Genomic DNA, 15,890 nt, shown 5'->3' on the forward strand with positions numbered 1-15,890 from the left:
ATCCAAGCCCTCGGGAAGCGTGGAGGATAGGGCTGGAGAGGCCTGGGAGGTGTAGGGAGTGGAGGTCTCCAAGAGTTTTGTAGGCTGAGCCCCGCACTTTGGAATTTCTCCTGAAGGCAACGGTGCCCCTCCCTTCCACGGGTTTTGGCCCCAAAAGGACCCCATCAGAGATGCTTTAGACAGACGATCCTGGTTGTGTGAAGAGGTCAGGAGTCAGGGGAGTTTAAAAAGCATTTGCAGGGCCAGGCATGGTGGCTCACGCCTGTAATCCCAGCACTTTGGGAGGCCGAGGCAGGAGGATCACAAGGTCAGGAGTTCAAGACCATCCTGGCCAACATGGTGAAACCCCGTCTCCGCTAAAATACAAAAAAAATAGCCAGGCATGGTGGCACCTGCATGTAATCCCAGCTACTCGGGAGGCTGAGGCAAGGGAATCACTTGAACCTGGGAGGCAGAGGTTGCAATGAACCGAGATTGCACCACTGTACTCCAGCCTGGTAACAGAGCAAGACTCCATCTCAAAAAAAAAAAAAAAAATTGCGGGAAATGACCAGGGCTGGGGGGTTGGACCTCCAGGGCAGAGGGAACAGAGAGAAGGACATACACTTAGAATCAATTTAGAATAGATTTCAGAGGTTGTATCAAAATGATTTGATGATGTTGAAGGTGGGCAGAGAGGGAGGGGAGAGAGAGGAGGTAAAGACGGTGTTGTCACTGAAAAGAGAGACCCAGCAGGAAGGGAAGGAGGGGAGACAGAGCTAGTGGAGCACCCAGGTAGAGCGGTCAGCCAGGAGCCAGGAGAGCAGGGCAGAGGGGAAGGCAGCGTTGACACTTAGGTCTGTCATTGCCACTGAGCGGACAGGCATCCAGGGGAAGCCTGGAGGGCGGCTTGGTGGGGGGAGAGTCGGGGGCAGCAGGTAGGGGCCCGGGCCTGTTCTCTACACCTGCACCAGTCCCTGAGATCCTCTCTGCTCCCTCTCTGCAGGCCTGGAGTTTGCCTACTCAGAGGCCCCACGCTCCATGCAGGGCGCCATCATGGGCATCTTCTTCTGCCTGTCGGGAGTGGGTTCACTGTTGGGCTCCAGCCTAGTGGCACTGCTGTCCTTGCCTGGGGGCTGGCTGCACTGCCCTGAGGACTTCGGTGAGTAGGGGAGCCTCCCCAGGAATGGGACATGGGTGGAGGGGTGTGGAGAGAAGGTGGCAACTGCTAAGTGTTTTGACTCTGGGCAGAATCAAGCCGAGGGCTAGCCTTGGGAGAATGGGGCTCCAGCCCCGGCTTGGCCGGTCACCCACAGCATCGCCTCCCTCCTTGGGCCTGTTTCCCCAACTGTTGAACTGAGTGGTCCTCCAAGGCTCCTTCCGGCTTCTGGAACTCTGCCATTTCTGGCTGGAGGGTCACCTTTCTCACGGTATTTGTATTTCACACCCTCCTCTGAATAGCTAAAGAGGAATTGCAGGCACCCCTGGAGACCTTCAGGAAGCCAGGGATTAGCGGTTATCTGTCCAGTGTGGCAGCTGCCCAGGGACACTGGCAGGGAGGGTGCAGGACAGAGGATCCCCGTCCTGACTCAAATCCAACTCCTCCTTTCCCCAGGGAATATCAACAATTGCCGGATGGACCTCTACTTTTTCCTGCTGGCTGGCATTCAGGCCGTCACGGCCCTCCTATTTATCTGGATCGCGGGACGCTATGAGAGGGCGACCCAGGGCCCAGCCTCCCACAGCGGTTTCAGCCGGGATAGGGGCTGAACACGCCCCATTACAGCCCTCTCCCTTCACTCCACCAGACAGACGGAAGCAGTCCCAGCTGTGGCTTCCTTCTTGGTTTATTCTGTACCCAACATTGGAATGAAATGATTCCCATAAATAAGGGGCATGAGCCTTTCCTCACGACCATGGTCCATGACAAGGGGCAGGGCAGAGGAGGCCTGGGTGGGAGTCCTTGCGGGGCACCAGGCAGGGGACTTGGATCAAGCGCCAGAGGATGAGCAGGGGGCCAGGCGAGAGGCTTGGTGGGACCTCCACCCTCGCTGCCCCAGCTGGTGCTGACCAGGTGGCTGCAGAGGGTCAGGAGCTGCCCCGGATCCTCTCCATGTAGTTGCGAAGCTCCTCTGGGTCCTTCAGCCCCATGTCCTCACACACCCAGCGGATGTCCTCCTCACCCGCCACCAGGATGGACTGCACAGCAGGGGCCCCTGTGGGCTCCTCAGGTGGCTGGGCTGGAGGGGCAGGCGCGAACGTCACGAACTCTACCCGCTTCCGCCGTCCCCCAGCCTCCTTTCGGGCCAGGGTGCTCGAGGAGCCAGTGGTGCCCCCAGGAGGGCCAGGGGCCAGGGTCGGGGCCTCCCCTCCTCCCCCACTCTCACAGGGGCAGCCTCCCTCCCCCTTGGGTGGGCCAGAGGACTGCCGGTCCAGCTGGCGGCTCAGTTCCTCCTGGTCAGTGCCCAGCCAGACCCAGTTGTGAGGTTGGGGGGAGGTGGGGCCAGTGGCGCTGTCAGGAGGCTCTTTGCGCTGATAGCGCAGGACGAAGACCACACCATTGACCAAGAAGATGAAGATGGCCACACAGAAGATTCCCAGCAGGGCGTACATGCCCAGCTCTAGGTCGGTGACACGCTGAGGGGCGGGGACCATCTCTTCCTCCTCTTCCTCCTCCTCCTCCTCCCTGGCTTCAGTCTCCTCCTTCCTAGCCTCCTCTTCTGCCCGCTCAAACTTGCCCCTCACGCCCATGCTGTCCCCAACACTGCCTGCCGCCTGCCGTTCACCGCCCACAGTGGCTTCTGTGGCTGGTGGGCTCCAAGCAGAGCTGGATGGGAGGACAGGGGCCAGTGTGGAGGCAGGGGGCAGCCCCAGCCAGGCAGTGCCAGAGGCCAGAGGCACACGGTGGCGGCCCCGGCGGCAGGGCTCAGGTGGGTGCAGAGCCACATGCAGCGGCAGCCCCTCAGCGCCTGCCCCACTCACCACCACCCCGAGCTGAGCGCCCTGCTCCTCAGCTGGCAGGACAGCAGCGGGCTCCTCGGCTGAGACGGACAGTCCCAGGTCACGGCGGTCGTAGAGCTCAGCCGGGGCCAGAGTGTGATCAGAGAAGGACAGCCACAGGGAGAGGGCCACCTCCTGTGGGGCACACAGACACAGGCAGAGACACGCGAGGGCACGCACGCATGCACAGAGAAACCACTCCCACAGAGACAGGCCACACGGAGGAGAGACCAGAGAGAAAACAGACACAGGCAGATGGACAAAACACAGGGAGAGAGGGGACGCGTGTCAATCACCTGTCTGCCACTCAGCCCCAGGGTCTGAGTTACTGGGAGGGTCCTCAGAGCCATCTAACCTCCCACTGCCATACTCCAGCCTCTGCTTGATCACCTCCAGCCACAGAGAGCTCACTACCTCACAGGGAAGTCAGTCCTCACTCTGAAAACCCTAAGGTAAGGGGTCGAGGTGCCAGGGTCCCCTTCCTCCTATCCCCCTCTACCATGAGCCCCCATCTGGAGATGCTGACCTCATCCCCCCGACCCCCCAGCTGTCACCTGCTTTGGGGCGGGATGGGCTGACTGCGCCCAGCACGTGGCTGTAACCTCCCCGGGGTGGGTCGTGCCCCGGCTCAAGGTCAGCGAGATGCCCATCACCGGCTGCACCCGCAGCTCCAGCACCGAGACCTTGTCATCCGTCACGGCCAGCGCCTGCTCCCCCAGGATGGAGTCAGACAGCGGGGAACGGACCTGAGGGTGGGAAGGGGCCAGAAGTGGGGGGGCCTTCCACGGATAGCCCCCACCCAGAGGGAACCAGTGCTCCCAATACCCTCATAGGCTGCTCTCTGGAGGTGGGGGGGCCTTCCGCACAGGTAGCCCCCACCCAGAGGGAACCGGGTGCTCCCAGCACCCCCACGGGCTGCTCTCCCTCCACTCTTTGCACCCTAATGCATACCTGGACCCCAATCGCACACCTAGGGGACAGTTCCCTTTTCCCTCAAGACCTGGTCCCCACATTACCCACACCTCAGCCCTTCATAGCTAGAGGGCTCCCCCTTATGTGGCCACCCCATTCGGAGCCTATCCCCAATCCCACTGCACTCAGCCTAGACCACGCACCCCCACACAAGCCCTAAGCTCTCCGCACTCTTCACTCCTGCCCGTGATCATTCTGGGGGCCCCTACACCCTTCTCAGGGGGTCTGCTCTCCTGGTGGCTGGTTGCTTACCTCAATGGAGGTGACCCCGGGCTCCCTGCCCACAAGGACACGGCCGCCCTCCAGCAAAGCTACACGCGGGTCCAGCACGTGGGCATGCGGTGCCACGAGGTGGGACACGTCCAGCAGCCAGTCTGAGCCGAGCAGGTGCGTGAGGCGGCGGCTGCCGTCCAGCGGGTGAGCAGCAAAGGGGGCGAGGAAGCGCACGCCGGCGCGCTGGTACTGCAAGTGGCAGCCTCGGGCGCGCCGCTCGGCCTCATCTCCCACCTCTGAAGCAGGTTCCACAGGCCTGCAGGGTGGAGGAGGCAGCGGGGACAGGGACTGGCCATCAGCGCTGTGCAGCTCCAGCCTGCCCTGAGCCCAGCTGCTGGAGACCCCCAGCTCCTCCCTGGAGGCTCCTAATCATCAGTGGCTCCTGTTTCTCAAACACAGACATCTGCCCCTCTTGGGGTCAGGCCCTTCCACCTGCAGGTGAGCCACCCCAGCCCACTCCCGACTGGCGCTGTTCCTCGATCCAGACCACACTACTCTTGCTCCCAAATGGACCCCAGGGGAGATACTCTCTTACGGGGACCCTGGGCACGCTCACTGTCTGGAGGGCCTGGAAGCTAGATTCCAGAGGCCTGGGCTGCCTTGCCTGGGTTCTGGGGAGCCCTCTCCAAGGGTGTTCACTTCCTGAGCTCTGTGCCATCTTAGGCTCTGAGAGTATAGCAGTGACCAGCATAGACAGACCCTGCCTTCAAGGGGCTTACATTCTCAGGAGAGGAGTGTGCAAAGAATGGAGATTAGGAAGTGGAGGGTGCTGGGGAGAAGTGTGGCAGGGAAGGAGGAAAGGGATACAGAAGTCAGCAATTTCACAGAAAGCAGTCACTGGTTGGGTGGTCCAGGGTGGAGGTGGGCAGAAGGAACTGCAGGCAACAGGGCAGTTTTCAGACCCCAGCTTGGGCCCATGGCTGTGTCCCCTGCGCCCTCTCCATCTCAGTGTGACTCGCCAAGACCTGCCAGCTTCCTCAGGCCTCCACTCACCCTTCGGCAGGGCCAGGTACCCTCCAGCCGCGGACCTGCTCAAGGGTGGTGTCAGTGAGCTCGATGCGCAGCGGTAGCAGTGGGGCCCACACGGTCAGCCGCAGCGAGGCCCGGAGCCGGCGCCACCAGAAGTCCACCCGCACCCCCCGGGCACCCCGGCTCTCCTTGCCAGCCACGAACACGGCATCACAGGCCTCAGACACCTGTGGGGGAGCAGAAGGCAGGCAGGTGGGCTAAGCCACTAAAGACAGGTGTGAGGCTGGGCCTGTGGATGGCTCATGCCTGTAGCCCCAGCACTCTGAGAGGCCGAGGTGGATGGATCGCTTGAGTCCAGGAGTTTGAGACCAGCCTGGGCAACATGGCCAAAACCCCTTTCTACAAAATATACAGTAAATCGGCCAGACGTGGTGGCTCACGCCTGTAATCCCAGCACTTTGGACGGCCTAGGTGGGCAGATCACCTGAGGTCGGAAGTTCAAGATCAGCCTGACCAACATGGTGAAACCCCTACTAAAAATACAAAATTAGCTGGGTGAGGTGGCACATGCCTGTAATCCCAGCTACTCGGGAGGCTGAGGCAAGAGAATCACTTGAACCCGGGTGGCGGAGGTTGCAGTGAGCCGAGATCATGCCATTGCACTTCGGCCTGGGCAACAGAATGAGACCCCATGTCAAAAAAGAAAAAAAAATTACAATAAATCAGCCAGGTATGGTGGCACATGCCTGTAGTCCCAGCTACTGCGGAGGCTGAGGCTGAGGTGAGAGGATCTCTTGAGCCTGGGAAGCTGTGACCGCAGTGAGCTGGACTGTACCATTGCACTCCAGCCTGGGGACAGAGTAAGACTCTGTCTCAAAATAAATAAATAGATTTTAAAAAGGAAAGAAAAGAAAAAGAAAGAAAGAGAGAGAGAAAGAAAGGAAGGAAGGAAAGAAAGAGAGACAGGCATGGGCCAGAAGAGAGCAGCCCTGACCTCAGGCCACAGGCCGGGCTCCCACTGCATTCAGCTCTGTGTTTCACTGGAATGCGTGTTGCAGCAGGACTGCTGGTGAAGTCGCTGTTCTTTATTTAAGAAGATTTTACTGTAGGGGCCATTCTTTGAGTTCCCTGGGGCTCACTCGGGGAAACTGGTCATTGCACACCTGTCTTCCCCCTGGCAGAGCAGGGGTGTGAAGCCATAATTCTGGCTCCTTATTCACGCTGGCCTTTGACACTGCTCCTGGAGCCACCTGGCAACCAGCTACAGCAGAGGTGGGGCAAGGCCGATCTCCCCACGAGGGGGGAAAGGCACTTCCTCCATTCAGATGGTTGGGATTTGCAAACACGCAGGCTCCATGCTTCCCCTCCTAGAACTTCAAGAGAAAATCGCCCTACTCCCTTTTTTGGCTTCACAGTCTCAAATAATAATAATAATTTTTACCATTATACAATTATTACATCATATTACAATAGCAGTAGCTGATGATGTTTCAGCTCCTGCTATCTGCCAAATACTGTCTTAAGGTGCTTTTAATTCTTTTCTTGTTTTGTTTTGTTTTGATACGGAGTTTCACTCTTGTTGCCCAGGCTGGAGTGCAATGGTGCGATCTCGGCTCACTGCAACCTCCACCTCCCAGGTTCAAGCAATTCTCCTGCCTCAGCCTCTCCAGTAGCTGGGAGTACAGGCATGCATCACCATGCCCGGCTAATTTTGTATTTTTAGTAGAGACGGGGTTTCTCCATATTGGTCAGGCTGGTCTCGAACTTCCAACCTCAAGTGAACAGCCCACCTCGGCCTCCCAAAGTGCTGGGATTACAGGCGTGAGCCACTGAACCTGTTCTGCTTTTAATTCTTACAACAACCCAAAGATATGTTCCCATTTTAAAGTTCAGGTAACAAGGCTCAGAGAGGTTAAGAGACCAGTCCATGATCACCCAGCTGGTTGACAACAAAGATGTGTTTCAAACTCAAACCTTCTGCTCCCAAAGTACATGCTCTCTCAACTGTATCAGGCCAGCTCGTTTGCCAGTGCAATAATGAGCGTGAAAGTGTCTAAGGTTGTCGGGGGGGCTGTTAGGGTTACGTAGCTCCCACTTGACTCAGGAGAGAGGTAGCTGGAACAGCAGAAGTTGGAGCTGTGGTTCCTCCCATGAGGTTTCTGGTCTCAAGAAGAAGTTGTTCTCTTGGGGACGCACATGAGGAAGGAGGAAAGGTGTGCGTGTGTTAACTGTGCCCACACAAATGCAGAGTCACATGAGCTGGGGACCTGCCACTCACCTGTAGGACCTGTGTGTTGGCCGACTCACAGCCGACGTGCTCTGTCACCTCCACCAAGGCCCCCCCGCTGTCCACGGTGACAAGGCGCACAGGGACATGCTGGGGTACTCCAGTCAGTGGCGCTGTATTCACCAGCTCCTCAGCCTGGGGGTGGAGGAGGGGCTCAGCCCCAGGCCCCTCAGCTTATGGGGCTCCTGGGACTTGGCCTCCAGCCTTCCCGGGCAGGGAGGGAGGTCTCCTTACCTTGGCCAGTGGGATAAGAGCTCTGATGTCCCGCTCCGACACCAGGATTTCCCACACCATTTTGTCCTTCTCTGCTTCAGGGGCCTGGCCTGGGTACTCCAGCTGCCACGTGACGGGGCGAGTGACCGCTACGCCCCCGCCAGTGCTATTCTCCACCACGAAGTCCACCCATAGGAACTCAGACTGTTCAAGGGGACTGCTGGCCAGAAGAGAGAGAAGCCAAGTGCTTGCTAGCTGCCAGGCATGGCCTCAGCACTTCCTGCATTCGTGATTATCCTCATTTTACACAGGAGGAAACTGAGGCACAGACATTATGTAGCTCACTTAAAAACATGCAGTAAAAAGTAGCGGGGCTACCCAAGCATCCTCACTCCAGACCCCAAGCTCTGAGCCATTCTCGGCCTCTCTAAGATCCATGCAGCCACTAAACACCTCCCAGCCAAGCTGGTTGGCTTCCCTGCCTGCCTGGACCCTCTTCACCCAGACTTCCGCTTTCCACAGCCATTGAGGTGGCATGAGGACGATTCACTTCCAAGTCCCAGAACCAGTCACTTGACCCTCTGAATGATAAGCTTCCTTTGGTCAAACAAAAAACTATGTGCTGGGAACTGTCCTGCGTGCTTTATATGCGGTACCTTATTTTATTTTCGAAAACACTAAAGGGATGCATTATGATTCCTATTTCACAAGTGAAGAGACGGAGGCTCGGGTTGGGGAAGGTTAACTGGCTTGCCCAAGGTTTTGCCCATCCCAAAAGCATCAGAACCAGAATTCAAATGGGCTACCGAGTCAGGGCATGAATAAGAAGAGTTTGCAAATATTCAGAACTGCAGCTGGGCTTTTTGGGGGAATGTGAATGTCCCAGAGAAAGGATCATTTGGTGGAAGCAGGGGGAGGGGGTAGTGGCTATGAGGGCTATACCTGGGGGACAGGACTGGTTATATCACTTAGAAGAAGAATCACAGACACTTGCTATGCCTGGCACATGGCTGGGCTGGGAAAATAGTAGCTGGATGGATGGATGAATGAATGAATGGATTATGCCTGCTCTGCGCTGCTTTCTTGAAAAGGTCTGTCCTTGGGTCTGCTCACCTGGGGATCTAGAGGCAGCACGGCAGCCCCCAAATCTGCCCACCTCTACTCTATAACCAGCCCTCCCTCCCTTACCCACCTGGAATCTGGCTCTATGAGCCCAGCACGGTGGCAGGTGATGAGGGTGGTATGGTGCTTGGAGCCCTTGAAGCGGTCGAGCTTGGCAGTCCAGAGCGTGGGCTGGGCTGGGCGGGCGGCTGTCACATGCAACCCCTTCTTCACCTTGATCCTGAGGAAGAAGAGGGTACAGGCTCAGTTTGGCAAGGTGGATGCTGAACTGTGGGCTGGACTGAAGGGGGAAGACAGGGGGCCAAAGCCGCCTGAACTCCCAGGCTCCAGTCTGAATCTCCTCTTCACCATCCTCCAACCCAGAAGGACCCCGCCTCAGTACAGCTCACACCTTACAGCTCTCCCCCACCCAGAAACCACTTACGCCTCCCCTCTGCCCATAAGGTCAAACCTTAGCCTGACATTCGGGGGCACTCCAGGGTCTGGTCCAGCCTTACCTTCAGCTGTGACATCTCTCCACGCACTCTCTGCTTCAGCTACACACAAGTTCCTCCCCACATACACAGCACCCATTCCTGGCTCCAAGCCTCTGCCCAGGCTATGACCTTCAGCCTGCTCTGCCCTTTACCTTCCTTTACCTGCTGATGCTTTAAGCCTCCAACAACTCACAGACTATTTCCTTTGGAAAGCTGGGAAGAATTTCCCCCTTACGGCACCCACTGACCCAAGCCTCTGCGGCACTTTGGACCTCCCTCAGCACGTACACACCCACGTGCCTTTTAATCCAATTCATGCCCACCCAGCTCCCTTCCCTTCCACTGTGGGCCCCTTTCTGCCAGATGGGGACTGGGCCTTGCTCATGTTTGGATCTGCAGAGTGAAGACACAGGGCTTAGCAGGCTGTAAGTGTCTAGGAAAGATCTGCTTAATAAGAGTGTGCACAGGAGGGCGTGGGAGATGGGGAGACACAGAGACGGGACACACACAAACCCGGGCCAGGGGCTTGAAGCCAGGTGTAGGTTTCAGAGCCTGTCCGCAGACCACTCTGCAGCCCTCGGGAAAGTTCTCATTACAAAGTGAGCCAGTCCCAGTGCCTTACCCTGACCAAGCCCAGGACTAGCCTGCCTAGAACTCAGGCTTCTTCTCAGAATCCTAAAGCCTGAGAGAGGCCTCTCCCACGGACTCCTATGCTAGACTTCAAAAGCAAGTCACACTCTGCAAGTCCTTGCCAGGTGAACTGGGTAGGTGGGTGGGGGCTGTTTTAGGGGAACTTATTACAGAAAATGACACAAAGAAGGAGGGCCTTCCTGTGGGGAAGAGCAGGCTCTGTCCAAAGGCTGGGGACCTACGGCTAGGGTGGCTAGGGGGAAGAGAACGCAGGTGAACGTGATTGGGGCAGATATCCCTCTCTGGAGCACTGGACCAAGAGCCCACGCCTAGTCACTGCATTTTCTAGTTTCTAAGCCCTATGTGGGTTCCCCTCCCTGGAGCCTTGCAGTTGCCATGAAATTGGACCATGTTAGCCCCACTGGACAAGGAATCTCAGGGAGGTGCCAGGGAGAGGGGCAGCTTCCTACTTCTGATTCTAATTCTAGGGCTGTGCCCATCATGGGGTTCCACCATGCACAATCACAGCTCTTTACCTGGAAGGAATCTGGTGGACACATGTTTTGCAGAGGTCAAGGATTCCAGCAAAGACCCCAAGAGGAGCAGGAGCCATCCCTAGTCTTCCTGCAGAGGTTCCTACCCTCACCCATCCCCCTGGCCTGGTGCTCACCGCAGGGTCAGAAGGCTGGCTGTGAAGTTGTGTCGAAGCAGGAGGGTGGCACTAAAGAGCTGGCCAGGCCGCACTGGCACGTCAGGCACCCGCAGAGTCACAGCCTCGTCCAGAGGTACCTCCCGGTACTGCGGGGGATCTGCCGGGCGCAGCTCCACACCCCCTACTGGGAGGGCCTGCTCCCCAGGTTCGTTCTCCCCACCGGGGCCACAGCTGCCCGGGCCCTCGGCTGCAGGCTCAAGCGTGTAGGCCAGCTCGGCCCGTGTGGTGGAGCCTTGGGAGAACCAGTGCGAGGGAAGCTCCAGCTCCACCACGCAGGCGCCCAGGGATGGCTGTGAAGACACGGCAGCAGTAATTGACACAGGGGTGGGGGCCGGGCAGGATTCCCAGCACCCATGGCAGGAAACCCAGAGCTGGAGGGGCTCATAAAAGGGAGGGCCAGCTTGGGCTGGAGACAGCCTGGGTGACACAGCAAACTGGCGACACGGCCGGGGCTTGAACCAGGTCTAGGTTTTAAGAGCATATCCGCAGACCACTGTTTGGCCCTTGGGAAAGGTCTTACTACAAAGCAAAAGTAAGCCAATCCCAGTGCCTCACCCTAACCAAGCCCAGCACTAGCCCGCCTAGAATCCAGTCTTCTCAGAATCCTAACGCCCAAGAGACGCCTCTCTCATGGATTCTTGTGCTAGACTCCAGAATAGTGGAAATAGCAATTGTAAAAGTAATACTAATAATTATGCAAACACACTGGCTGAGTGATTACTCTGCCATAAGCTTTCTGACATTCATCTCATTTATTCCCTACTCCAATTCCAGATGAGGTAGGAATTGTTATTACCCCATTCTTCAGATGAGGAAACTGAATCTCAGAGAGATTAAGTTACTTGCTCAAAGTCACACACCAAGGACTGAACTCCCCATCGGACCCTAAATAACCTTTTCACAGCACTGAAAGTTAGTGAGGCAGAAGGGGAGTCGGGTGGTCCACAACTCCATGCATCCCAGGAGTGGGGGTTTCCTCTCTGCCACGGGACCACCATGTGGCTGACGCAGCAGCAGGACCAGCCAAGGTGGGGCCTGTCCACTAACCTGGAAGCGGCAGGCTCGGTGAGCAGTGCCGGCAGGGTGTGTGGCATGGAGCCGGGCACAGGGCAGGCTGCCAGACCCCGGTGGCCAATCCTGTCCTTTGAGGTGGAAGAGAACCCGGGCGTGGGGCTCCGCTGGCGTCACAGCCGCTTCCACTGAAACAGCCCGCACGTCCCATGGGACTGGCCGTTGGTGGGGCTCAGTGACTCGAGGGGGGACCACCTGGAGGGAGAATGACAGGGCTTAACAAAAGAAGTTTTGTGGGAAGATCTAGGAAGATGGGATCCAAGCTTGGCAGAAGAGAACCATTATGAGGACTCAGTTTCCCTCTCTGGAATATGAGGATCACCGCTGGGGCTGGGGAAGGCTCCCAAGCCATACCCAGCAGACCTCAGGTCCTGAGTCCTGTTAGCCAGAGAGTCCCTGGTGCCCCCTCCTTACCTGCTGAGTGGCAAAAGGAGGGTAGGAGGCCCGGAGAAGTGGCTGGGCCCTGGGCCAGGGCTGCAGGAGCAGAAAGGTCTCAGATCGGGAGCTCAGAGAGGAGTTGGCAGGTGGGTAGTGGTCCACCTGATGTACACGGAAGTGCTCAGGGGCGTCTAGGAGCTCCAGGGCTGCGGGCAGGTAGACAGGGTCCAGGGGAGCCTGGCCACAGTCCACTGAGGAGGGATAAGAGGAGAGATGATGAGGGCTCCAGAGCTGGCAGGGGCTGACCTGAGTGCCATGCTGGGGCACAGTGGTTGTGGGCAGGGGAGGGAGAAAAAGGCTGTAATGTCCCTTTTCCTCTCACCACCATTTCACAGATGAGGTCACTGAGGCCTAAAGAACCTCACACAGGTAGTATGTAGCAAAGCCAGGATTTGAATCAGAGTCCAGGACTGGATGCTTCCCAGCCATTCCTTTTCCTTCCCACAGACCTCTGATACCAAGGCATTTCTGGGGGACAGCTCTCCCCAAACTGGACTAATGTGGTAAAAGATGGCAATGAAGTGAGCTTTCTCTGCCCTGAATCCTTGGCCAGGCTTGCTGGGCATCCACCCCTCCTCCCCCATCGTTGCTATGACAACCTGCACCACCTTTCCAAGCTTGCTCCCTTCTTCCCTGTACCGACTGGTACCGAATGCAAGTGTGGGATGGGTGGGTGCAGAAGGAGGTGGGGAAGAGGTCTGTGAAGCCACTTGCTTGCCCTGGGGTGGGGTGGGGACCATGAGCCTGGGGAGACGGTCAAAATGGTCAATGGCCAGAAGGACAAAGGACCACTAAGGCCATATTGGTTTGCACTAACTATGAACTCTAATAATAGTCAGCATTTTTTGAATGCTATCTGCAGGGGTGAGGATTTAAATACTGTATGTGTATTAACTCTCTGAGTCTTTGTAATAATTCTGTGAACCAGGTTCTATTATGATGAATCCCATTTTGTGGATGTAGAAAATGAGGTGGAGAGGCTAAGGTGCTTGCCTGTGGTTCCACAGTTGGAGGGTGGAGGAGCTGGGAGTCCATCCCAGGCATTAGCCACTAGACCACTCGCGTCTCCACCTGCCACCTCTCTCCCCACTCTCCACTGCAACGGTGCACCCTGCAGGCTTCACTGCCTGGACCGCCTCTCCTTTCCTCTCCTCTGCCTGGTGGCTCCTCCCTCCTCATTCAGGGCCAGGAGTGAATACCGCCTCCTGAAGGAAGCCCTCCTTGGCACTTTCCCACTAGTCTCCTGTCTTTTGCAACCCTGGGTGCCTCCTCTGGAATTAGTCATCTTCCTATCAACCAGGGACCTTGTCTTGCTCATCCTGGAATTCCTCCAAACTGGGAAGCTCTCCCTAGAGAGGACTTCCTGGGAGCCTGGAGACCTGAATTGAAATGGATGAAACTTAGGTCAGTCATTGACATTTTGAAGCCTTGGTTTCCTCATCTGTAAAAGGGGCAGGAGCATTAGGTGACACTGGACAGGGGAGGGATGTGTAACTGTGGAGCGCTGTCTGGAGGGAGGAGGCATTATTCCTGCTGCGTAATGGATTTGACAAGGTTTTCCTTCTCTCTGTTAGGACTCCCACCGGGTCCCTCGGGGTGGGGAGCAGGTGGCTGAAAGCAACCCAACAGCTAGCTGCCTCTCAGCCCCACAGCTGGACTGTGGGTCAGGGGTGGGGGAATTGGTTTCAACCTCCTTCCTGGCCTTCCCTACCAAGGAGCGTATGCCTGAGAGCTCTCCCTGCCCCCTGCCCGAAGCATAACAGGTGACTACTGCTCCCTGGGGGCAGCCACTGGCTTCAGGTTCGCCTTCTACTCCATTGCCTCCATAATTATAAGATGCTCTTAGCCCGACTCCCACGGACTCCCATCACCCAGCGCTGGGCTCTGTCGGTGGGGAGGAGGGCAGAGAATGTTTCACTGTCCTTCTGTTTTCTGTGGCATCCTTTGCTTTGCAGCCACAGCCGGCTCCCTAGCCCAGGCCAAGGGAGTCTGACCCCCACCCCGAAGCATAGGAAGTTGCTGCCCTTTCTCCAGTGACAGGAATCTTCCCAAGGGCTCTGGAAGGCAAGGATGAAGCATCCCTGGAGACGCCAAGGTCAGGGAGCCCCTGGGGGAAGGGGGAGGAGGGGCCTGCGTATCTCGCAGGTCCCAGGCAAAAGGACTGCTTTCCACTCCATAGGTGGGGTGGGTTGGTGGTGGGGGAAGGAGGCTAGGAGGGTGCAGCGCTACAGACCACAGATGAAGGAGTAGGGGTGACGCTGGTGCGCCCGGGACCCAGGTTGGATGGCCGGGCTGAGGGACCCCTCGCAGACGGTGCGGGACCGGGAAGCCCCCTGTGCCAGGCTGCCCCGGGTCAGAAAGGAGTTGCCGAGTCGTGCCAGGAAGGAAGCCTTAGGGGCGAGCAGCTGGGACAGGTTCCAGAGGGCAAGACCTCTCCGACCCTCAGGGCGCTGCAGGGCGACCCCGCTCAGGGTTCACTCCGAGAATCCGAAGGTTCGTGGCTCCCGGGTATCACTCGCGCCCTCTCGGCCCGGCCAGGCCCGGCCGCCCCCCGCCCCACGCCCCCCGCCCGGCCCTCCCCTATCGCTGACCTCTTACGACTTCCAGGGCGAGGGCCACAAGGAGGCAGAGCCAGGGGCCGTAGGGCCCCCGAGGGGCCGCTGCCGCGCGCCCGGCCATCCAGGCGCACATCCTTCCCACGGAAGACGAGGACGAGGCGGGCGGCTCAGGTGGGCCCGGTCCCGCCCGGCATCTCCCGCGCCCGCTCCGCGCCGGCCCCACCTGGCTCGCTGGGTCCCCGCTGCCGCCGCCGCCACCCGCCCCGCGGCTGCAGTTCCCAGACAATGGAGCGGGAGCAGTGGGGTGGGAGGGAGCGAATCGCAGCACATGGGCTGCCCCCTCCGCCCCGCCGGGTCCTAGTGCCCTACGGATCCCCAACCCCAGCGCGCTCCGGCGACCCAGGTCGGGAAGAGGGCCACGTGCCTGGAGGCAACAGAGGGTGACTGCCTCTGCCAGGAGGGACTCGGTGAGTTCTGTGGCTCCCTCTCGGAAGCTCCTGACCAGGGAAGAAAAAGCCACTTCCTCTGCCTCACCCCCACAAGCAGCTCACCTGTGAAGGCATCTGACACCTGAATCAGAACCAGAATTCAGGGACATATGGGATGGGAGCTACAGGGACAGGAGGGAAAGGAGAGGGCCAAACAGGGCCAAACGCCAAGCACCTGAGCCTGCCCTGACAGAGCCCTGGGCCACTCTCATGGAGGATGGGCTCCAGGTGCGGGCAGCTCGTCTCCTGCCCAGCCCCACCTGGGGAGCGGACTTCGGAGGTTGCTCAACACTCAGGAGGGAAGGCCGGCCTCAGGGGTCCTGGCCCAGCGTTGCCCACCAGGCAGTTTGGGGAGAGGCCCGAGCAAGGGCCCCAGCTGCACTCTCTCATGGCCTGGGCAGTTTACAAAGAAAAACCTTTTGCCCTCTGCAAAACTGATCCAGCCTATGGGCCAACTAGGAACCTTGGCGCAGGAAAGTCCTCAGCTGGGTGGTGAAAGGCAGGGCAGGCGAGTCTTCTCCAGGGTGCCCACCCACCCCAACACACCACAGGGAAGGGGTGCCCCCTCCCCCCAGCAAGCACACACATTTCCAGCAGTGCTAGCCCTTCCTACATTTTGAAATGGATGCATGCCTTCCTCATTCCTCCCGCTGCTGGAGGGAAGGGTACCTGGTACCAGCCTGCCTTTTCAGCTTTCCCCTC

General features: G+C 58.2%; 2 protein-coding genes across 3 annotated transcripts in view; one reads left to right on the forward strand and one right to left on the reverse strand.

The window, feature by feature from the left end:
• SLC15A3 (solute carrier family 15 member 3) overlaps positions 1–1,884 on the forward strand; it is a 17,204-nt gene extending 15,320 nt beyond the window's left edge. The window contains exons 7-8 of the mRNA XM_012454353.2: positions 986–1,141; positions 1,595–1,884. Coding sequence (XP_012309776.2) covers positions 986–1,141; positions 1,595–1,749 — 311 coding nt within the window. The 3' untranslated portion in view covers positions 1,750–1,884. The remainder of the gene's footprint in view (positions 1–985; positions 1,142–1,594) is intronic.
• On the reverse strand, positions 1,809–15,001 carry TMEM132A (transmembrane protein 132A). 2 transcript variants are annotated; one of them, XM_012454352.2, is made up of 11 exons: positions 14,734–15,001; positions 12,119–12,333; positions 11,681–11,899; positions 10,592–10,923; positions 8,886–9,035; positions 7,715–7,910; positions 7,472–7,615; positions 5,218–5,420; positions 4,204–4,480; positions 3,534–3,725; positions 1,809–3,114 (listed from the first exon to the last, which is right to left on the reverse strand). In XM_012454352.2, the coding sequence occupies exons 1-11, from the start codon at positions 14,831–14,833 to the stop codon at positions 2,068–2,070; spliced, it is 3,075 nt and encodes a 1,024-aa protein (XP_012309775.2). In that variant the 5' UTR covers positions 14,834–15,001; the 3' UTR covers positions 1,809–2,067. The 2 variants fall into 2 exon arrangements, with proteins under 2 accessions (XP_012309775.2, XP_012309774.2); XM_012454351.2 differs by having other exon boundaries at positions 7,715–7,913.
• Between the last annotated feature and the right edge of the window lie 889 nt (positions 15,002–15,890).

The sequence above is a fragment of the Aotus nancymaae genome, unplaced genomic scaffold, assembly GCF_030222135.1.
Source record: "Aotus nancymaae isolate 86718 unplaced genomic scaffold, 86718_ANA_hifiasm-v0.15.2.pri h1tg000059l, whole genome shotgun sequence".
Lineage (NCBI taxonomy): Eukaryota > Metazoa > Chordata > Mammalia > Primates > Aotidae > Aotus > Aotus nancymaae.